This window comes from Delphinus delphis, chromosome 10, assembly GCF_949987515.2.
Source record: "Delphinus delphis chromosome 10, mDelDel1.2, whole genome shotgun sequence".
In the NCBI taxonomy this organism is placed as follows: domain Eukaryota; kingdom Metazoa; phylum Chordata; class Mammalia; order Artiodactyla; family Delphinidae; genus Delphinus; species Delphinus delphis.
This window is the reverse complement of record NC_082692.2, coordinates 82,377,636-82,401,790: the sequence shown is the minus strand read 5'-3', so window position 1 is coordinate 82,401,790 and position 24,155 is coordinate 82,377,636. Positions and strand designations below refer to the sequence as shown.

The window sequence follows — 24,155 nt, the reverse complement described above, 5'->3', positions numbered from 1 at the left end:
AAATACTTCCTCTAACACGCGTCATGTCGTCAGACCAGGCAGGTGCCAAATATGAATGACTGGGATGTAGCCTCTTGCCTGGAGTTTGAAAACTGGTCGTTTAAGTAATGGTTTTGTCCATTTGCCTCTTTTTCATTTTTTTCTGCCTTTTCCCTTTTTTTTTTTTTTGGTTTCCCTCTCAGCCTCTCTGCCTCCTTCCCTCTCTCCTTCTTGGTTCCCTCTCCTTGCCCTTCAAACATACATTTATTGAAGCACAGGGAACTCTACTCAATGCTCTGTGGTGACCTAAATGGGAAGGGAATCTAAAAAAAAAGTGGATTTATGTATATGTGTAACTGATTCACTTTGCTATACAGCAGAAACTAACACAACATTGTAAAGCAGCTATACTCCAATAAAAGTTAATAAAAAACAAAACAAAACAAAACACATATATTTATTGAGAATCTACTATGTGTCTACTCGACACTTTTCTGGATGCCCTACAGTTTGTTTTGGTTTGCCTTTGCATTGTCTTAAAAATGTTTAATTATTTTACAACATTTACAAATAGCGAGATTTCACTGAACTACTGGAGGAGATGGAGATACTGGACATTTCCACATGGTGACAGTCAGGTACAGCTACAGGGTCCCTTTCCACTGAGAGAAAAGGGTCTTTTTACTTAGGTATGTTCTAACCACTTCCAAACCTCTTATACACACTTATATCTCTTCAAGGGGCTTAAAGTTTTCATCCTATAGAAACTTGGGCTGCGACCTCCTACCTGAGCCACTTAAAAAAATTCGATAATCTGCACCATTCTTCTCATACCTGCAACTAAGTACCAGATTCCTATGTGAAAGCAAGATTTCTGTCATCATCCCTATCAGAGGTCTGCCAACTATAGCTTGCACCCCAAATCTAGCCTGTTGCTTGCTTTTGTAAATGATTTTCTTAATAAATTATATTGGAATATACCCCAGTCCACTTGTTTATGCATTGTCTGTACTTCCTGTCATGCTCTGATGGCAGAACTCAGTAACTGCCTGCAAAGTCTAAACAAATTACTTTCTGGCCCTTTACAGAAAAAGTTTGCTGACCCATGATCTAGCTACCTGGTATAAAAAATCTGTATATCTAGACGTCTGTTAAAACATTCTTGATTTCATTTTTAGCTTTTCCTTCAGGTATTTCAGATTGTTGTGGCATCTACTTTTTTCCATGTAGCCCGAGGTCCCTGGTAGGAGATAGCTTCATTCTCCCATCTATTAAGAGACAGCTTCAGTCATAGGGAACGAATGTGGAGAGATGTTACTAGCATCTGTTATTGTTCTTTTCCTGAAATACCTTGGCCTTCATATTAGTTTGTCACAGCTATTTTTTTTTCAGTCAATTGTTCCTTTAAAGATTCATTAAGAGAAACATTTGATTTCATCTTATGTAAATGTTACTTTGCTAGGAGAACAAAATCATTGCTTGACTTTACAGCAAATTCCCACTTACTCCCAAACGCATCAAACCATACTGTGTAATAGGAATTGTGATGAGGAAAACAGCTAATGGTTGAAGAGCATTAGACCATTTTAAACACTAGGATTGCAGCTCATCTACTGGAAACACGGTTAAGATATTATGCTTATTTTATGTCTCCAGTTGGCAGGAAAATGATCCAGTTTATTGGGTTAGAGCAAAACGCTTGACAGTGGTAAGATACCTATCACAGGGCTTAATCCTCTCCCGGGAAAAGCTAGTCTGAACTGAAAAAAAAATGTTTTTTAAGTCTCTTCTTTTTTTATCTCCATCTTCTCCCTACCTCTGCTCAACCTAAAAGGGCTTGTGAAAATAAGATTTGTTCCCTATAAAGCGCTTACTCAGCAACACATTCTCAATCTTCCTCCATCCTAGGGAATGGGATTCTGAGGAACTTCATGGATGGTGATTCTAATCAAGAAAAAATATATCAGGCTGTAATCCATTGTGTTGGTTCACACCAACTCCCCAAGCTCGATTAGTCTGAAGCAACTCATTATCTTCAATCAATTGTCATGGATGGAACATATCTGGATCTTGACTCAAGCAATTTACTGAAAAATGATAGGACAATCACAAGAGCACAAATAACGCTGACTTTCTATTTGATGATATCAATAACATTATTGTTAGTTTTGATAATCATATTGTGATTTTAAAAATGCCTGATTATATACGGTCTGATATATTTACAGAAGAGATGAGAAGATTTGCTTCAAAATAATCTGGGGTTGGGGGCAGTTGGTGGGGATTTGGATGAAACACGGTGGGCTGCGTACTAGTATTTCTTAAAGCTAGCTGATGGGTAAACAAGGGTTCATTATATTATTTGATCTTCTTTTGCTTATGCTTGAAACTTTCTATAATAGAAAAGTTAAAAAAGAACAACAGCCCCAGCATGGAACAAAATGGAGCCAGAAATCCTCAAGCATGTTCAGGGGCTTTGGCCCTAGAGCAGTTCTAAGAGCACACACGGTAGGGCAAGGGCTCTAAAGATTCATTTTTTAATCAGATGTTTAATTTAGGTTTACAGTTGCCAAATTCAAAACCTATAGAACTTCAAAGCCCCCTGTGAAAATCCATATGTCTCACATATACACACACACATCTCAGAGGTCACTGAAATCTGTTAAATATCTCAGAAGTTATAAAACCAACCTAATGACCACCGTTTTCTTGTAAATTGAAAGACTCTCCCCAATAGACTTTGAGCCTATCTTGAGTTTCTCTGGAAGTGGGTTTGATCTGAACCAAATCTTTATTCTTTTTAGAAATTCTCTTGAACAAATGTGAAATGCTGAGTGATAACTTTGAAAGCTAGATTTCACCTTATTCAAAGAGATAATGAGTTGTATGTTCAGATTATAGTATTTGACCAAAAGAGTTTTTATTTCCAGTTGTACAATTTGCAGTGTTTATGTTAGGAGGCCGAATGGAATTATCATTGAAAAATACCAGCCATGTCTCTAATCCTACTTTGGACACTAACAACCCACTATGGTGTATAGGAAGAGAACGTCATTTTTGAATAAAATCTTTCTTTTCTCCTGTCTTTGGGACTATAGTCAATGTTTAAGCTGAATAACTATTTCATCAAAATCTCTTCTCACAAGTGGCCATGGTTCACTGGAGCCCGTAGAAAGCGTTCTCACAGTGATTTCAGTCAGTAGCCAGCAGGCTGACATACTACTTTTCAGAAAGTCTGGGTTGCATTGCCCACCTCTTCTAAGATACTCCAGGGCACATTTTATTTTGAAGAAGATTGCAAATAAAAATGAAGCATTTGGAGAATTTTAGACTCTCCTTGAAACCATTAGAGACATCCTTGTGTGTACCAAAACTTGGTTTGGGAATTGCTGACTTCGATCCTGATTTTAAGTCTTCAGCACTTGGTAGGGGCCAATTCATGAAACGAAAACCTGAAAAAATCCTTTGCTGGCTTTTTTGTGTGTGTGTGACACCAGCAGCCTCTGGTGCTTCTTCAACGCTGCAAACAGCTACTCAGTTTCACATTTGAAGCCCTTCCCAGGCCTTAAGGCTCTCTTAACTGCTGTTTTAAATGCAAAATCAATGAATAAAAAAAAAAAAAATCTTTGAGAAACAGAAAAACTTCCTAAATAGCTGGGAAGCCTTTTTTTTTTTTAAATCCTCTACCTCAAAGCACCATTGAACTATAAAGTTGCTGAGTTCCTTCTTGAGAAACACATCATCATTGAACTGTAAGGGCTATTGTAAATTCTGAGAAATACCACACATCCTAATAGTGTTAATTTAGAAAAAACCCAAACAGAATCCTGCAAATTATTTTATGGTTCACTGGGAAGAGTATATTCTGTACTGTTTTCTTAAAAGTCAGCTGTAATGGGAGGGAGGGGCAGGTGAAAGGACCAACTGATACAGCTTGAATAGTCCTTGAAGCAGTCTCTAAGTGATGGTACGTAGTGACTAATTGTCAGTTTGGAAATCCAGAAAGTCACAGGGCAAAGTATTTATATGCTTTGGTTATTTTTGCAGGCCATTATGACTGTAGTTCTCAACAAGGACAGTACCTAACCCTCAAGGACCATGTGGACATTGTTACAGAGGTAGTGGCCTGCTACTACCATGTGGTGGGCAGAGAGAAATGCTATATGCCATATGCCCTGAAGTGCATGAGATACTTCTGCTCAAGGGAGAATAACTGTCCCAATGAAGTATTAATGCTACACTGAAGATTTATGTAAACAAAAAATCTGTTTATGATGTTCTGAGCCCAGAACTGAACTCAGATACAAAAAGTAATATTTTTGTATATTTAAAAAAATTGAGGCGTAATTAACATTTCATAAAATTCACCCTTTTAAAGCTGTTTACAAGTCAATGGTTTCTAGTTTATGTACAAGGCTGTGCAACCATTACTAATATCTAATTCCAGACTATTTTCAGCCACCTCAAACAACCAAATAGCAGTCACTTGCCCATTCCCCCTTCCATTCCCTGGAAACTAACCTAATTTGGAAGCAGCTCCTTTGCCCCTTTTCTGTTTGTTCATCCCTGTACTCCTCAGACCTTAATCATAAAGACGAGATCATTAGGCGACATTTAACTTAGCTCCTGATTTCTACTTTTCTAAATATTCACACCTTACCTAATCTGTTGATTCCTTTCCTGGATTAGAAGGAATAAGAATGAAGAATTAAGCAGGTAAAGAATGACTGACTCGCTGCCTCTAGCTTCCCCTTAGTAAATTTGCAGGTGGACCCCGTGGGCACAGGTGGACCACGTGGGCAAGAGAACATTCAATTGCAGGTGGACCACATGAGCAAGACAGCATCCCAAGTAAGACTGGGATAAGTCAACAGGCCTGCACGCAGTGGAAAAATGACAAAGAATCTGACCTCCTGCCATAATGATTAACTGTTTCCCCTTTAAAAATTGTCGTTGGCTGAGCAGAATCTTTGGCGTTGGTCTCTGGACACAAGTCCACCTTCTCCCCAGATTGCTGGATTTTCTGAATAAAGCATCTTCTCTACTGAAGCTTGCCCCTCGATTTATTGGCTGTTGAGTGGCGAGCGGCTGAATCTGCATTCGATTACACTTTCTGTCTTTATAGATTTGCCTATTCTGTATGTTTCATAAAATAGAATCATATGGTGTGTGACATTTTCTGTCTGGTTTCTTTCACTCGGCATGATTTCCAAGTTCATCCATGTTGTAGCACCTATCAGTATTTTATTTCTTTTTACAATGTAATCATATTCTATTGTATGATAAGCCACACTTCGTTTCATCTATTCATCAATTGACGGACATTCGTGCTGGCATGATTTTGATATATACTAAAATTACTCAGAAGTGCAATTACCACGTAAATAAGGGAAAGATTGTCTTGTTTTGTTCTGACTTTTACTAAGAATTAGTCAACCATTTTAGAAAAATCACGTTACCAATAGGAACATGGATTGTGGATTTGAGTCAGTAACAAAATTGTTCATTTCAGTTTGTATTTATAGCTGTTGTATTCTTGGTTTTATGTACGCACACCTCTTCTTTAGCCTGTATTTTAAAATCTATGCACACATCTGCTTTTACTTAGTCTTTATTTTAATACACAATGTGTCAACAGTAGCTAGATAAACGTTACTTCTCTTAAATTTAAACTTACTATGCTCAAACCTTTCAGTATTTCATTATATCTTTTGACATTATATGCTAGAGCATTTATAAAAGACTATTTTATTATAAACTGATTTTCTTTCATTTCTCTTTTATATTTGTACCTTATATTAATTTTTTGAAATTACATGATTAGGGAGGTTATAGTATCCATGAATTTCATTTCAGAAGAGTAAGGTGATGTCTGAAGGGGCCATTGGATTTTTTTTAGGGGTGATAATTACTGTACCAGGGCAGGACTATAAAGAGATTACCTTGCAGAGCGATGCCCCTCTGACATAAGCCATGTGTTCCTTTGGTGGCATTCGTATGCATGCGGGCATTGGGTAGCTCCTTAGGATATTTGGGACAAATGCTCTGCATTTTGCTGTCAGACTCTGACAGACTTCGCTGTCAGAGCATCTTTAATCCTATTTTCACTCTACTGATAAGAAATCAGGCTCAGATAATAACAAATTCTGGCAAATACAAGATTCCTTAGGCATGCATCCTTCTACACCTCCCAGGAGTTCTCCTGGTCTATGTTTGAACACCATTCACCAAGAAACGCATTACCTACTAAAGAAAGTCAATCAGGTACATTGTTCTTAAACTGATATATGTTTAGTTATAAATTCTATGCACTCTTTAGAGACTAATTTAATCCCTCTTCTAAATGACAGACCTTCAAATATTTAAATACACCTTCTCATTCTTGACCCCCTTTTCTTTTTCCATGAATCTACGCATCAACCTCCTTCAACTGTTTCTTTTTTTTTTTCTTTTTTTTGCGGTACGCGGGCTTCTCACTGTTGTGGCCTCTCCCGTTGCGGAGCACAGGCTCCGGACGCGCAGGCTCAGCGGCCATGGCTCACGGGCCCAGCCGCTCCGCGGCATGTGGGATCTTCCCAGACCGGGGCACGAACCCGCGTCCCCTGCATAGGCAGGTAGACTCCCAACCACTGCGCCACCAGGGAAGCCCCCTTCAACTGTTTCTGATCATCATAAATGCTTTCCTCTGTCTACTTGCTTGAACTTGATTTAACCATGTTAAGTAGTTGATGACCAGTTTGATTGTGGATCACTTGCAAAACTGGTCCGCATACCACGTCAATACTTTCACACGGTTGATGATAAAACCGTGCACAGGACACAGCCAGGACAGTACCCAGAATTCTGCTACTAGAAATCTTTCTCTAGGATATGATTATTCCATAAATTAGAAACATTTGAATATGACTATTCATTCTGGTTATGAGCTCAATTTTTACTATCACCCAGCCTTCTCCCGAATACACAAGGGGACCTCAAAATATAAAGAGCCAAATAGTAAATGTTTAAGGCTTTCTGAGCATAAACTCTCTGTTGCAGCCATTCAACTCCTGTTGCAAAAGAAGCTTTAGCCAATATGTAAACAAGTGGCTGTGTTACATTAAAACTTTATTTACAAAAACAGGCAGCATGCCAGACATAGTGTAAGGGTCATCGTTTGCCAGTTCTTAGCCTAGACTCGTATCTTGTTAATATCTAGACACGTCCATCAATTTTTAAAAATACGTTAGACTAGTTAAAGAAAACAGTGAGGTCAATGAGAAAGTTTTCTGGCATGATTGTTCTTCTCAGAGAACGCAAGCTGGCCGCTGGTGATCACTGAGTCCCTATTTACTCCGCCCAAATTCCTTAAGTGATCTACTTTGGAATCTTGCCCTGGGCTGATCTCAGGGTCACTGATCTATAGATTTCAGAATCCACTTTTTTTTCTTTTTTTTTTTTTAACAATTTTAACTATACTTAATTCATACTAGACTTCTGGTACCTCTCCCAGTTACACAGTTCCCTAGCATTGGCATGGTAATTTTTTGACAGTCTCTTTTTTGGTACTAAGAATGTGATTTCCCCTTATGCAGTGATATGCTGAAGCTGGCTCTCAGTGCTTTGCAAGGGCCAGCAATGTACATCTCTTCCCAACCTGTCGTTGGTAGCTTGGAGTCAGTGGTGGGAGTGTTTATACCATAGAAATAACAAAAATATGTATCAATTAGGGCTTCCCTTCTTCCCGCACCACTGTGCTCAGGGTACTTGAATCATTGAAGAGAGCTAGGTGTTCTCTTACAAATCTCTTCTCCTATCTTGAGTTTATTTTTCTCTTAACAACATCCCTTCCAGACATTTTAGCCAGAAGATAACTTTTATTGACATAAAAAACCCAGCAACAACATAGTTGCTTGAGGAAAACCTGAATCTCTGTCACCTCTACATTATCGGCTTCACGCAGTAGTTGTGTCCTACTTAATTTGAATATAGCTACAAAGTTTTCTACATTGACCTTAACATTTCTGGAAGTCAGTTTAAGTCATAAGTCAATTTATCCCTCCTGCTATATTTTTAGAGAGCTCAGTCGTTCTTATATAGAGTCTTCCTTGATTATTTGCCTTTGCAAAATCTTTTGCCTATGACCTTTAAAATTGCAAACTGGTACTTTAACTAGTTCACCAATTGCCCCCCATAGATACGATCTGCAGCTGCCTGCACAGAATGCTATTTCTGAGAACCACTGCAAGAAGTTTAAGTCATTCCCCAAGTTATGACTAGAGATCAGGGTTCTTTTAATCCAATGCATTTTCTAGAATGCCGTGTGTGTTTTATAATCTGGTTTTTAGAAAATACTAGGATTGGAGACAAACTTGGAATTTCCTTACTAATAATTCAATTTGAACTTTGTACATTGGCAGTGAGGCTAGGTATATGGGAATAAGCTGAATCAGAAGGGACTAAAGCTTTCTGTCTATGACTTACCTCTAAGAGATACAGCATAACCGTACTCTTCTTTCATCAAGGTACCTTGGATGACTGGGTCTATGAAGTGGCAATTGACTGATGTAGCTGAGACATGAATCTAAGCTATCAGCTCCTCCATGAAAGGAAAAGCGTGATTCACTGCTCTGTCCTCAGGCTCTGACAAGGCAAAGCTCCACGTATGATTACTAAATACTGAAAAACTCTCCTTACTGATCCTCTCAGCTCCAGTTGTGTGCCCTTCCCATTTTTCTCCATTTTGGAAATAGAATGGTCATCTTAAAACGTTGCCTTAGGTGGGTCTCTCCATAGGAAGGCCAGGAGACACTGCAAGGAGATTTCAGTGCAAGGAGTGTATTTGAGAGGTGAATCCAGGCAGTACTGGTAAGGAAGTGAGGAAGTGTGAAAAGAAATGAAAAGAAGCCAATAAAATGTACAATTACGACCAGATTATGGCTTTGGGCAACTGGGACTCAGTCTCACTTGGTACCTCTCCAAGACAAAATAGAACTGTGCTGTCCAGTAAGGTAGCCACCTAGCCACATGTGGCTATCTATTAAGTTAATACAATTAAATTAAAAAAATCACTTCATGTGTCACAGGTGACACATTTCATGTGCCCAACAGCCACATATAGTTTGTGGCTACCTGTTGCACAGCTCAGATGTAGAACATTTTCACACTGCAGAAAGCTCTATTGGACAGCCATGACATAGAATACGCCTCAGAGCTGTCTCGCTTGGGAGCAAGGAAGCTGGGGAATCTATATATCAAGTCCCATCAGCCAATGGCTGCTCTTCTGATTCCCAGGTACATCTGGTCTGCCCTGCATGTGTATGGGACCAAGGAGAGGCTATGGGAGACACTAACAGTGTCTGCTATTAAGTATAAATCAGATTGTGTCACTCCTTGATTAAAAACCTTGTTCATGGCTTCCTGCTACAGTTCTGATAGAACTCAAACAACTTGATCATGCTCTACCTGGCTCTGACTTCAAGGTTACTTCCCCAATCTCAGGCCACTTTGCTCTAATCACTCTGCTTTGACAGCAAACTAAAAGAGACTTTCTGTTCTGCAAACACACTGAAATCTTCCTTGGCTAAGGCCTTGGCACATACTAACCTGTGGTCCTGCAACACCCCTACCTCCTCCCTCTCCTCTCCCCCTCAGCTCTCTGCATGGCCGCTTCCTGCTCTCCTCTAGTTCTCAGACCTGATGCTACCTCCTCCAAGAGGTTTTCCCTGACTATCCTACATAATGTTCATGTTTCCTTCCCATTATTTACTTTCTTGGCTCCTTTTGCATTTATTTTATCACAATTTTTGATTATTTGTTCACTTTTGTTTTTGTCTGTTTCTCCTAGAATAATGTAAGGTCTGAAGGCAATCTAATACTTGCCTGACACATGGCAAATGCTCAACAGATATTTGGTTACTGAATGAATGAATAGATGAATGAATGAAAGCCGTCTTTACCAGTGAGGAGGGTGCAAGGGCAGGCATGAAAGGTCAGACCTCTGCAGTAACAAGGGTTACATGTGAATCTGCATGGACATTTTGCCTGAATGACAAGAGGGCTGGGGGTGGGGAAAGAGTGGTCTGGTGACGACAGTGTGTAGTTGCTCAAAATTATCCTACACATAAGATGGCTCTCGCCATTAACAACTCAACTTCTGGACGAACATTCTGGACACCAGCTGGGTGCCTTCTCCAACATGCAATTACTTTCTTGTGTCAATGGCAGTGCTCAAGTGTAGGTTATATTGGCATTTCCCAGTGGTTTAAAAACATTAGCAATGGTAATGGCAAATGGGGAATTCTACAGGGTTGGGGAGGGACCTGTCTAGTCTTTGAGCTTTTTAGAAAGAGAGTGTAAGATAATATTCTGCCTGTTTTTTCCTAAGTTTGTGTTTTGCTTGCCCTGAGTGGAGCCAGCACTGACACAGGGAGCTTCTAGGTGATGCATTGTAGGAGTAATCTGAGAATAACAACAACAACAAGAGTTTACCTACTGCTTTCCATTTGTAACACTTTCCCATTTTCTCTAGTTCCCTAGTCTTCCCATAACCTTTAAACGTCGTGCAATGATCTCCATTTCACAGAAAGGAAAATTCAGAGGGAGAGGTTATAAGCTTTTCTAGGTTGTAGGTGGAGGGTGAGGACATCAATCTTTGGTGGTGGTGGTGGGGAGCATTTGGCTTACAATTCCAGAACTCTTTTCAATACATACAGTGCTTTTTAGGCCTGGAATGTGAAAGGGAGAAGAGGAAATGTGACAGTGGTGAGCTGAATGGCAGGGGTGAGAGGTGTGAGAGGCCCTGAGAGCTTCTCAATCTGGCCATCTCAAGAAGGATTCAGATCAGGGGACAAAGAAATGGAGAATTCACGTGTGTGCATATGGGAGGGTGTGTATAGAACGAGGAAGCAGAGGGAGGAGGCCATTTCCACTGGGCATTTAGTACCTAGCATTTTTTTGTTTTTAAACTAAATGTACAAGCTTCTCAAGTCTTTTAGCAGCAGCTCGGGGGATCTGTTGACCTGATACTGCTTCTTTCCAGTCGCTAAAATCAGCTCCCACACTGTGTTGGTGACCCCATAGGTGGAATCTATAGAAGTTTAATCCATTTACTCTATTCTGGTACAGAGGCTGACCTCTGTTTGTGACCTTGGCATGCCCCCAGTCGAGCATAACTGACATCTATTGCTGTACGCACAGTGTTCTCAGCGGTAAAAGCAGGAGAGGTTGCAGGTTACATGCAATGGACTGCAAACAAGCTCTCCCTCCACCATTTTCTCCTACCACCAGAGGAAGCACACGAGAACGCAAATCCTGAGAAGAACGTCAAGTGAGGCCAGATAGGCAAACTGATGTCTCACAGACAGAATAGAATCTTCAGTCTTGTCTTTTAATAAAAGCTCAATAGGTTATAAATATGCACAATTTGGAGATTTCATATAAACCTATGAATTTCTGGATTTTCTTAAAAAACAACAAAAAACGGAAGAATTGGGCCATACTAGCTCCCTAATGCTGGATGGCAATAATAGTCTGGGACCACGTCCCTACCCTCATCACCATGTGCTTGGGCAGTAACATGTGACCTTGGTTAGTTAACTAGCGTTACTTGGCTATAGCTCCTGTTGGCATATATGTCTTACAGGCCCTGGTTGAGAATTACCTATGAAACTATCATAATTTTCTTATTTACAAAACAGAAATAGTGTCACAGATGTAGAAAACAAACTTATGGTTACCAAGGGGGAAAGGGGAGGGAGGGATGAATCGGGAGATTGGGATTGACACATACATACTACTATATATAAAATAGATAACTAACAAGAACGTACTGTAGAGCACAGGGAACTAACTGTACTCAATACTCTGTAATGACCAATATGGGAAAAGAATCTAAAAAAGAGTGGATATGTGTACATGTATAACTGATTCACTTTGTTGTACAGCAGAAACTAACAACATTGTAAATCAAGTATACTCCAATAAAAATTAATATAAAAATGTATTTGCAGACTGTATGAAGAAGCCACTTCCAACCCACTCCATGAAGAATGGCCACATATCCATGTGCCATGGCCCAGTGGTTCAGGACCACTGTCTTAAGGAAAGTATGGCCTCAGGGTTTCCTCATGGCACATATGGACTCTACTCTTGGGTTACAGCAGGTGGGAATTAGGGCTGGGTGGACATCCCCTGATCTATAAATATAGTCAGTTATGTTTGGGGTCCTGGCTTTCATGCTTGGTGATTGGCTATTATTTTTTTAAATAATGTAACTAGCTACCAAAATCAATAAATTAGAGCTTAACGTGTTTTTGAAAATGAAACAAACTACCTAAGTAAATAAAATAAATACATGAGAGCCACTGTGGACCAAAGATGTCAGCATAATGCAATTTCCACTGGGATGCTCCTGAGATCTTTTATAAGGAAAAAAAATCCTGGCCTATTCAACCTAAAATCTTAAAATCTTTATTAGCAGGGGATTTGTGTGTGTGTGTGTGCGTGCGTGTGTGTGTGTGCAATTAGTGGCTTCCTCTTTAATTTGCTTTGAAAGATGAACATGATTCTATTTTATCACTTTTGTATAATGCCCACGGGTATTAGGAAATCAGATTCTATCTCTACTGCACGAGTCCAGAGCCTCCATATTCCTTAGAATGCTTTTTTTTTTTTTTTTTTTCTGTACGCGGGCCTCTCACTGTTGTGGCCTCTCCCGTTGCGGAGCACAAGCTCCGGACGCGCAGGCTCAGCGGCCATGGCTCACGGGCCCAGCCGCTCCACAACATGTGGGATCTTCCCGGACCGGGGCACGAACCCGTGTCCCCTGCATCGGCATGCGGACTCTTAACCACTGCGCCACCAGGGAAGCCCCTTAGAATGCTTTTTTACCTTGCTTTCTTATATCTATACACTAGATGGAAGTGACTTGAGCCCTAGAATTTGCTAGACACTAAATCTTTTATTTAGAAGGTAGACAGCTCATGAAAAGAGACACGGCACACTTCTTTGTCAAGCAAACCCTAGTGGATTTTGAAATGGGATTGTCAAGCTTAATTAAAAGAGAAACTCATGTTATGACACGATATTTAACCTTCCAAGAAGGAGTGCATATCCCATGCTGGTGAGTAATGTGTGGATCTCCTCATATAAACAGTTTTTATACCCTCCATAACTTATTTTATCAGTGACAATGGCAAAGTGGCATAATATACTGTACTATAAAATCACTACATTGCTTGGTGAAAGTTACATTGGATTTGATCAGAAAAAGATGTGAATTGTGTATTGGTGAAAACATTCTTTATCATTCTATGATGGAAAAAAAGCAGTAAAACTTCTCCACGTGCTTGCCAACTCCATTAATGCATAAAGTACACACAAAAAACACACAAAAAGTCAACAAGTAAGCTTCACCTTACTCAAAAATCTTTGTCTAATGAAATAAGTCATATTTCCCTTTTCACCAAGAGAAGGGATTTGGACGAGACCATTTGCTCTAATTATGTTATAATATTCTTCATCATATTTGATGCAAAAGCTCAAAATCAATATTAGTCATACCACACTGAGCTCTTTATTAACCAGAAATACGTGATATAAGTTTTTAAACCATATACAATCAGATTCAATAGGCAGATGGTAGCTACTGAAAATTTCCCAAACCGGCACCAGTTAAATTTAAACACAAGTTGATGGTTCATACATTTGGGTAAGGGACTTGGATAAACTGAAACTGAATTTGATGACATTTACAAATATTTGTACTGGTTTCTTGGATGGTTGCTTGATTCTGACGTGGTGGGTTTTTTCCCCCTTCTCTCTTCTTCCAGGTCTTTCCCAGGGAAGCTACTGCATTAAGCGACCAGCAGGAGATGAACTAACAGACTTGAACCTCTAGACCAGCTCCTTCATTGATTTACAGGCTCAGGTTACAGAACAGAAAAAGCTGTGACCCCCACGTATTGTGAATCATGAGAATGGTCTGTATGTGTGAGGCCACAGAAAACAGAATATCCCTTTTGCTTCTCATTGGATTTTTATTCAGGACCAACACTTTTCAAAGAGTATTCCAGAAAACACTAATCTCATAGAAAAGGCCACATGGTCAGGACATTTTGGGCAATAATAACGCTTGCAGAATTTTTTTAATGGAAGTAATCTCATTTTGGTTCATCTTATTTAAGAATTTTAGATTTTATGTAGAATCCAGACTTCTGGTTCTCTAGAAAAACTGAAGACATGACAACGCAGTGAACATATCCTCACACAGACATAATTTCTTGCAGCTTCCCATTAGTCAAGGAACGAGCTCTCCATTAGTCAAGGACCAACCAACATGCCTGGATTCTGGAAGCCTTTTACTTGGCTCCCCTTGTTTCAGTCTTTCTTGAAGACACACAGTGTCTTTTGGTGTATAAAGGCTCTGAGAATCCCTCAGTAAATATTTCTATTTATTTTGTTGAAAAAAATTTCCCCAATATATTGGATTATAGATGTTTCTTCCTCCACATCTTGGGATGTACTGTTCTAGATAATTCTTTGGGTTTATGATTTCAGTTTTCACTCCAAAACTTACAGATGAAAATCAATTTCTAATATATCACTTGGTACATGGTTATGGACCATAAAATTAAAGGAATTCTGATTTGTTGGTATGAATTTTATGCTACCTTCTGGAAAATATTTGTGAAAGTATTTAGGAAGCTCAGATTTTGCAATGAGGATTCCATTTCCATTTTTGGATGCTTTTATAGGCATTCAAGATGCAGAACAAATCCACCTGGTTAGAGTGTTTATATATTCAATCAGACTTCAAGGTATATTGGTAGAGATGAAGGAGCCTCTGGATTTTACCCAAAATTTAACTTAAAAATTCCACACTAGGAGACCCACTGTGCTGCTGATCTAGTAACAGCCCCTAATAACATGTATTCTGGAGAAAAGACTTTGGAGAAAAAAAATACACTTGCAATATGATAGGGTAAGTAACAGGAATTTATAGTACTATTATGCTCTACCAGGTAAACTAGAATTTAAGTAGATATTTCCTTCTTATAAGTATCAGCTGAGTAACTCTCAAAAAAAGAAGATGGACACAAATTGATCTTTTGGGGGGTGTCATCCAAGTGATCACTATAGAAGCCCAATAATAGGGTTTGACAGTTCATCTTGCTGGCTGAGAACACTGAACTTGTAATAATGAATTTCTAGTTTTCAAACTATTAGAGTTGGAAATATTGGTTATGATGGCAGCAATGATGTCATGCAAAAAATTCCGGTGGACTATGTGTCGCTAAGCGGGTGTTCTCTGGATTTGGCTAAAGCAGACTGAGGAAAAGTAAATGGCAAATGAAGAGGACAAGTAGATTTAGAAAGCAGTTATTTACCACTTTAATAGGGCTGTCCAACATTTGGTCACAAGGGTCATTCTGAAATCTAATTTCTTTAATGGTCTTCCCATCTCACCAGAAGAGATCTGAACACTCTTGGAAAAAGCAAATCAAATATAGAAAGATGTGCTGTGATAAGACCTGTTGCTACAGCACTATGTGATTAATGATGTCAGACTTTGGATTTAATCAGAGGACATTTCTTCAGTCTAGGACAGCTATACAAAGCCTTAAGACATTGTATTTACAGAACTTAATACAGGGATCCACATATGACCATCACTCTGCCAGAGTCTTAATAGCATGGTGGAGCGGCTCCCTCAAGAATCCTCATTTTTCTTATCTGTGGAAAAGCTAGTAGTTCTAAAAATATTTTCCTGGAAGAGGTTAGAACGGTTATTATATACCAGTTGAATATAAAGTATGGTTATGTAAGCCAAGCTCGCATGCTAACATTGCACAGGGTAGAAAACAATAAAACAGGACGATGTGCTTCCTTGGGCCATCTAGTAGAAAGAGAAGGAAGCTTTTGACTCAGTATCGTTCTGATCTCTCAGATTCCAGGAGTCCACCTGTAGCTGGCCTTCCAGTGTGAGTGCCATGCCGACCTCTCAAAAGGGCACGTGATTTCCTTGCCGATAGAAAAAGAAATGACAACAAAACAAAACAAAACATCCAAAACTCAAAGAGGTACACCAGCCGCCTCAAACTGTGGTACAGTTCATTTTTTGAAGAGAATATATAATATTTCAAAATATTATATATATACATATATTTCAAATGGTACAAAGGAACTATAGATCCAAATTAGAAGACAGTTGATCTTTCTTTGTGATCCCAAAAATTTGCATTGAGAAAACCCTTTTTTTCCTTAACCCATTTTCCATGGTGTTGCCCAAAACTCCGGGTCTTCTCACTCTAGGAGACTTCGTGACACACAGTAAAAGCACTGTGATTATCTGGTAATCAGTCAAAGTGCAACTAAGAAATCCATTTGGCTTCTAGTGTATAAGATGTTTTAAATTCTTAAAATGTATTTTCCACAGAGTAGGTTTTCCTTTATTACTATAACAAATGCTTCCGTTAGGTTCTTGGGTGAATCTGAAACCAAAGAAAGAAAGAAAGAAATTTCAGGGAGAAAACAAAATGAAGGCACAAAGAAAGGTGATTAGGCAGAAAAAGAGGACACCTTGAATTTTTAGGATGTTGCTTCTTTCAAGTGAACTAAAGTAAAGAATGTTCAAGTCTAGAGCAGTAGTTCTCAAATGGTGATCAAAGCTTATGGACAGGCCACTGTATTTTTTTTTTATCGATTCATTAAATTAATTTTGTCACAATTGAGGAGACAGACTCTTGGAGCAATGCCTGTCCAGGACTGGGTTCGTGGGCATGCAATCTAGTTGCAGGGAGCCCTTTGTCGAAAAGGGCCCCTCACTTGGTTTAATGACCAGCAGTTGCCATCTTGAAATTATTAGTAACTTTTGAACAAGGGCCCCTGTGTTTCCATTTTGCACTGGGCTCTTCCTGCACATTATGTAGTCATTCCTATGTCTGTCTGATGAGAATTTCATGAGTAGGAAATTCCATGGCCTTCTCATGTTGGTCTCTTGTAAGATGCAAAGGGGTGGCATGAGGTGAACTCATTGCCAAGGTCAGATCACGTTTGTTGAGGAACATAAGAGACCTTTGCAAGGTGAGGAACTGTTCCACTCAAACAATGACATGGTGTTCAAGGGCAATCAAGGGCATACTCCTATAACTATTGATGCCATTTAATCCATTCAAATATGGTCCCAAAGACTCTTATTTTCAGAAGGATGCATGCACGAAGAATCACTGGTTTAGAGCATGAATGATGGTTCTAATAGAGTTGAAGGTTCTACTTTAGAGTTTTAGGACTTAAGGCATTTTTCTTCATCATCTCTTAATTTTTTATAGCTTAGAAATTGAGTATTCTGAGGCCAGGAGTGAAGTCCATTTAAAGCTTTCAGGGTTAGGTAGGAACAGTCATACACCATACACATTTGCATTCAAAAGTTGGTTGGACCAGGGGCAGAATGTATGAGAAGTCTTCACACATTTTTTTATTCTTCCATATAAATAACAGATCCTTCCAAACCTTGGTTTCCTACAGTCCAGTGGTGTTTATCACATTTTGTTTCACTGTCTTCTTTTTTACCGAAAGGAGGGAGAAAGCGACATTTCCAAAACTGAACTGGAATTGTCTTTCTTTTATCTGTACTGACCCTCCTCCTCCCCTATCCCACTGAACCTTAGGCCCTAGCCTCCACAGAAGACCAGGGGCCGTGTCATGTCCACCATCACATTCCCAAGACTTTTAGATAACAGAGGCTTAATATTATTTATTAAAGAAATGAATGAGCACACTTGGATCCAGGGGCAATTGTGATAGCATAGTTTATTCTTTAAGAAGATGGTTTACTCTTCTTTCCTGCAATCTCTAAATACCCCGCCCTCTCTCCTCCCCCACCATCTCTCTCTCTCTTTTAAAGGCATTTCTTGCAAAACGAATGGACTAGAGATCAAGATTGTGAAGTCTCTCAGGACATTTCAGACCTGGTGGAATTTTGAGGGAAGAAGCTGGAATATGTCAAAGCTGGTACGTTACCCTTCAGTAATATTAAAAAAACCATCAGGGTGATTAGAATGGGTGGAGATATGTAAAGTTAGAGTCGGCATTAGGAGGATGATCCCAGGGGCTGTGGACAAATGATTTTGGTGAATTGTGTTGGGCTAGTCACAGAGAACACCAAATCTGACAAGATGGCTCTTGTGGTTAGGTGTGTAATCTGAGGTCTGCAACTTACTCTTTTAGGAAATGAAACTTGACTCTACATTGTGCAGCAACTGTTGATTTCCTCGCTAGTGTGAAAGACATTGACATATTGGACTGAAGGAAATCGGAGGTTGCTTGATATTTCCCCAGGTATTAGATCAGATTATGTTCTGGTGTTTTAATCTGCTAATTTTCCTTCCCAAATGACTTTGGTTTTCTCCTCATTTTATTCCCCTCCTCTTCCTGTCCCCAAACAACCAATGTTCACCTTTTACATACAAATTATTACACCATTGTCAAACAATTTATTTCTTCTAAGGGGAAGTCTAGCTTTCTAAATGAAGTCATTGTTCCTGAATACACAGGGTATTAGATTGGTTCCTGAATGCATGGAATATAGCCTCCCCACCTTTCAAACTTATATTTTTGATATATCAGTTTAAAGAAAAGAGATAAACTAATAGGCATCTAAAACCATCAGAAAAAATGTCTCTAGTCAATATTTAGGTCGGTTAGTCTTGCTACAAACTCCCAACAAAGCAGTTTAATAAAACAACAGAAGCAATGATCAAGCAGGAACAGGGTTAAAATTTAGCCAAGAAACTTCACCCAGATGTACTAAGCTTCTCCCCAGAAGGTACCTGTTACCAGTTTTATTGTACCCCAGGCTGGGTTTTTGGAACATGTCTCAAGCATGACTACTTTCTCTCTGTAGGGTGGCATTAAGGAAGCTTCCTCTTTCCCTATGATTTATTCTTCTGAATCTCCTGAAATGGAAGACTTTGCTTAATTCTACTTATCTTTTCTCCTTCCTTCTAAGTTTTATTGTCACCCAGATGCAATTTCCCCAAGGTTTTCCTGAAGACTGTGGCCTGTTACCCTGGCTAGTCCACATTCTGGGGTGTCTGGTTGTTGAAATGAAACACTGAATTTCTACTCTCCACCCTCCTTAAAAAATGAGCATCACAAAAATTTAAATTTTAGACCACATTTTGAACCATCTTTTGTTTATCTACATTTCAAAGAATGATGAGAATTTTCGCTCAGGATGATTAATTTGGAAGTAACCCATATAATAGGGAGGTTTTAGAAAAAAAAACTATATAGGGAAAAAGAATGAAGTCCCAGGAATCTTTCTTGCAAATTTCTTTACCCTGAAGCTACTTTAAAAAAATAACAGTGTGAAGGAAATTCCCAGTTGCCATTAGCAAGCTGGGTATGTTTCTTCAGGTTTTTGTTTTTGTCTTTTTCTGAGAGAAAGAACTCTTTGAATCAATGCTACACATAAGAACAAAAGAGGTGATTTTCTTTATTCTTCCTTTTACTTTAGTAAGAATTTGAATTTTTTACCCTAAAGATTACCTCTTAAAGAACAATGAAAACATATGATTCATAATTAAAATACATCTGTGAATTAAACTGTTTTAAAAGTTAAATTGCTAGAGTCAACATTTGAAGTGTGTAGGCATATTTATACTCTGATGGGGAAAAATACACAGGGCATGCTAGAAAAATTCATATAAAACCTATTTGTGGAGCATATGATCTAAGAACTGGTGTTGGCTATTTATACAGAATGGAGCTCCTGTAGGTATCACCTGGACTCAATTGGTGCCTTTTGTATTTAAAAGTGCTTATTTCATTGGGAATTTCTTGTAAGGAAGGGAGGAGAAAATGTAAGTCAGTGTACTGTTTGGGTTTTCTTAACCCAGATTTCTTAAAAAATTCAGCTTTTTCTAGTGTCTTCTTCTTCCGCCTCTAAAGACAGTCTTGAGAATTCTTAGTTGACTTACGTGCCACGCACATGGCTGTAGAGGATTCTCTTATCTCCTTTCCTGAAATGGATGCACACGTCAGAACAGGTACATCCTCTGTTTTTAACCTGGCTGTAAGGGTGATTTATTTCTCTTATACATTCAGCTGTGTGGACTGTGCTCAGCTCACCCAGGGGCGTAGTGAACACAGTGTGTACCAGCCTCTGTTATCATGACTGGACTCCACACCATACTTTGGTGATGCTGGAGAATGTCCAGGATGTATTACAACATGCCTGATGGTTTTAAAATAGACTCTACAAAGGCCAAATCAAAAAAAGTGACGTGGGTCACAAATAAGTAGCACTAACAATTTCTGTGTTTTGTTCCTTTATTTTCTATCTGCCAAAGAGTCTCCTCATTGGTATTCTTGGAATTTCACATATCTAAATCCTGAAGTGTTTTGATTTGCATTATTGCTCTTTACGGGACTTTCAAGTCTGAAGGTACTATTAAAACAGGGCTCACCATCAATAAAGAGTGATTGGTTACCATTTGGAATAGGGAATGGAGACGTGGCAGAGGATATGTCAGCAATGTGTTTAAAACAATGGTGCCTGGATTCCAATCATACTGGCCAAAATTCAGAGTAGCTTAAAACTAACTTGTGAGGGTATCTTCAAATTATTTGGTAAAGTCATCTTCAGGTAAAATGTAACCAAAGGGAAACCTGAAATCCATACTCTACCAACTAATGAAGAAGATTTTTGGGCTAAGCATCAGGAACTGGGCTCATTTTCGAATACTCTCTTCGTAGGTGTCTCATTGAAATGATACGATAATCCAGGCAGAGCTTCTTAGAGCATACAGTTTCATGTTAACAAGCTAGGGTGGTTCAGGCATCCCTCCTGGGTGCAAGCCAGGGAGGTATAGCCATTTACTGGCTAATGTGGTCAATACAGGCAACTAAATTTGACACACAATGTCTCCACTTATTTTATATATATAAAAAATTTTCTTATGGTGTTATGTTTCCTGCATCACAAAGATGCAAGAACCAATTTTATTTTGTGAAAAGACGATTCTGAGAAGAAGACCAAGGTAAGACTCATAATACAGGGGCTGGAATCAGAGATGCCCTTTTAAATTTGGGTCATCTTTTTGGAAGTCTGCAAGTTCAACATATTGGAATTTGTAGATGGTGAAGCTTGTTTTAAAAAATACCCAATACTTAAAACACATACACACATAACAGGGCTGATATGTACATGTGGTACATGTACATATCACCATACTGGCTCTTAAAATATTGATATACTTTTGTACTAGTGAATAAATAGTTACTGTCTTAAGTACCCTGACCAAACGCCCTTCACACCCCCATCAGAACTTCCAGACTTTCCTACGGACCAGTATCTATAGGGTCAACGGCTGGCCTAGCTGTCCTCTCCAACCTGCTCCAGCATCATGACACCAATTCTGATGGGCTGGGTAGCCTCATACAGGTCGTTACATATTTTGAAGCCAACTCCTGATTTATCCGCACAAAGCAAGAAACAATTATTCACATCAGAGAATTCTTTCACCTCCCTAAGAGAGCATCAAACAATTCCTTTAAAGAACCTTTAGAAGATGGCTGCACTTAAATGCAGAACTGTTCAGGAAACCATCTGGATGAATTAGGCTAGACCCTTATTTTATTATCCATTCTGAGCACCACAGATATCAGATGCAGAATCCAAATAACTGCCTCACTGCTCCTCTTTCCTTTGGCTGTAGCAACCTAGCTTTATTTATGACTCAGTAAGAGAAACACTAAACTGCTCAGTATGGAAAAGTCAAGTTCAATCTCTAACTTCTCTCTGATGGATAGACACTGATCTGAATGGTTAAGAAGAGTTTCTGTTGGGGAAAAGGCTTCTTCGTCTCCTTTTCAAAGCTCTTCTGGGTGGTGTTTGTAAATACAACACAAAGGCAAACAGTACAGTTCGTAACACGCATGAGACATTTGAAAAAAAATGAACTTACTCTTGTGGTCTTGATTTTATTGCCTGTAGCACACATCCATCCGGAATTATCAGGGAGTGTCTTACACTCTTCTCCTTCTAGACAAGGTTCCATCTCACACCACCATTTCCCAATCACTATGGAGGCTGTGCAAAGACAGGAAACAAGTGTGTATGCAATTCATCCAAACAACCTGGGCGCAAGGCTGAGTTCTTCTACAGATGTTAATGCTCTTTGAAACACATTAGGTCCTTTTTAACTTTCATGATTGGCTAAGACTACTCTACTAAGAAGAATGAGATTTTAACTTAAGCATCTTAAAATGCAAATATAATTATGCCATCTGGTTTCATCAAGCTACATTTTGTCCACAATCTCCTTGTATGATGAAAACATACAGAATGGGGACATTTACTTTTCGGAGGAAATTTTGTGTTAAGTTTGTAGATCAAAGACCTGGTGCTTTCTTTTCAGTGAAAGGGACAAAAGGGCTAACTGTTGTTCAGAATGACTAATTGAGCTCTTGTTTTCAGAAAGGCCCGTTTATTCACCCAGCTTTAGGGTTTATCTCCCACCCTACAGCCTTTGAGATATCAAAGGCTTACCAAAAAAGAAAAAATGAATTGACCAAAAGTATAAAAGAAAACCTGCAAAATTGAAACCAAGTCATAATAAATGAAACTATTTGTTTACAGTCAAAAGTATATTTGATACGAGCTGTGGTTTCCTTTCAATAGGTTTAAGGTGATATGAGTGGAACTTTGAAAACTTGACCCTCTGATAAAATAGCCCTATTTTTCAGGGTGATATTGAGGCTGCCCACATTAGGAAGCTGGCAATGAATTTAGCGGATGGATTTATAGCGCACTTCTTTGGATAATGAGATTTTAGAAAACTGGAGACTAGATTCGCTCAGTACAAATCAAGCAGCTCCACATCTTAACATCCTGAGTGAAAATTTTTTCTGCATGAGCGTTGGTCATTTCTGAAGCTGCTCAAGGCATTGTTTTTTGTTTTTTTTTTACAAATCCACCTGGGCATTTTCCTGCAAAATCCTTAAAATGTCTGTGAGTGTTTCTTCTGTGATACTTTCCAAGTGGCTGTCTTTACACTGGACTGAAACTCTAGGTCTTTATCTAAAAGAAAATTGGTTGCTTCCCAACCCCTCACATTTCCACCTTGTCTCCATCATGACGTTTAATTCTCACAACAACAAAGAACGCACATGACATTTCTTAATGTCACAGAAGATTAATCTTAAAATGAAATGGAGTCCACGCCACAGGGAAGCAGGAGCACATTAAAATCCTCTATCCGCCCAGCATTCACTAGAGGGATTAGATTGCTACCTTAGAAGCAGAATGGTTGAAACGTCCGGACATCTACCTGCATTTAGGTTTCCCCCTTCTAGACTTTTCTTAGTTTAGACTTCCCCTCCTTTAGAATACAGTCTTCCTCAAACTTTCCTTTGAATAAAAATTACTCTGCAGGATTATATATGCAAAATCGTTTCTACTCTATTATACAGTCAATTTGAGGATTTTTTTTCAAGGGTAACTTTGCCTGGATGTGATGCACGCCTTATACGTGGACCAGACCAAATCGCCTAAGATGCAACTACACTGGATAGGGCAAGCAGAGGAAGGAAAATCTTGCACATAGTTCTACCGTTATGCAGGACAACGTGATAATTTTGGTAAAACACAGACTGATAACAGAAAACACGAATCCTTCACAGCGTCCAAAATGATTATGAACGTTCTGGATGATTTTCTTTTTAACAACAGGTCTCAGCATCAGGGTATGGACTAGAAGAAGAAGCTAGTCAGGAGTTAAGAGGCCTTATTTGTGTGAATTAATAGGTGACAATACTAAATAGAGAAGCATATATTTTGACAGCAAGAAAAACATATGTGGCCTTGAAGGGGAAAAAAAAATAAACGGCAAAGCTTCCAGTAACGTCAGATACAAGTCAGTGTTTGGCAGTGTTTATTGAGAGCCTTCAAGCTGAGGCTCCCTGCCTGCTAGAGCTCAGTCACAAACAGGCCAATCACATTTGCCATGTGTGTCCCCTTAAAGCCCACCTAATATTTCAATACTGCTGCCCTGCATCTCGACCATCACGAATGGACACTCTCTGAGGGGAAACTGCCTTTCCCAGTGGTCTTTGATTTAGAATTTGTCCCTCTTTTTTCACAGGGGCACACAAATAATGAACAACTACTCGTAAGGTCAGACATGAGCACC

At 39.1% G+C, this 24,155-nt stretch overlaps 1 protein-coding gene across 2 annotated transcripts in view; it reads right to left on the bottom strand.

Moving 5' to 3' along the window:
- Window positions 1–12,960: 12,960 nt before the first annotated feature.
- TAFA1 (TAFA chemokine like family member 1) overlaps window positions 12,961–24,155 on the bottom strand; it is a 774,580-nt gene continuing 763,385 nt past the window's right edge. For both annotated transcript variants that reach the window (XM_060022866.1, XM_060022867.1), the window contains 2 exons: window positions 21,930–22,054; window positions 12,961–16,451 (listed from right to left, as the gene is read on the bottom strand). In XM_060022866.1, the coding sequence (XP_059878849.1) occupies window positions 16,434–16,451; window positions 21,930–22,054 (143 nt within the window). In that variant the 3' untranslated portion in view covers window positions 12,961–16,433. The remainder of the gene's footprint in view (window positions 16,452–21,929; window positions 22,055–24,155) is intronic.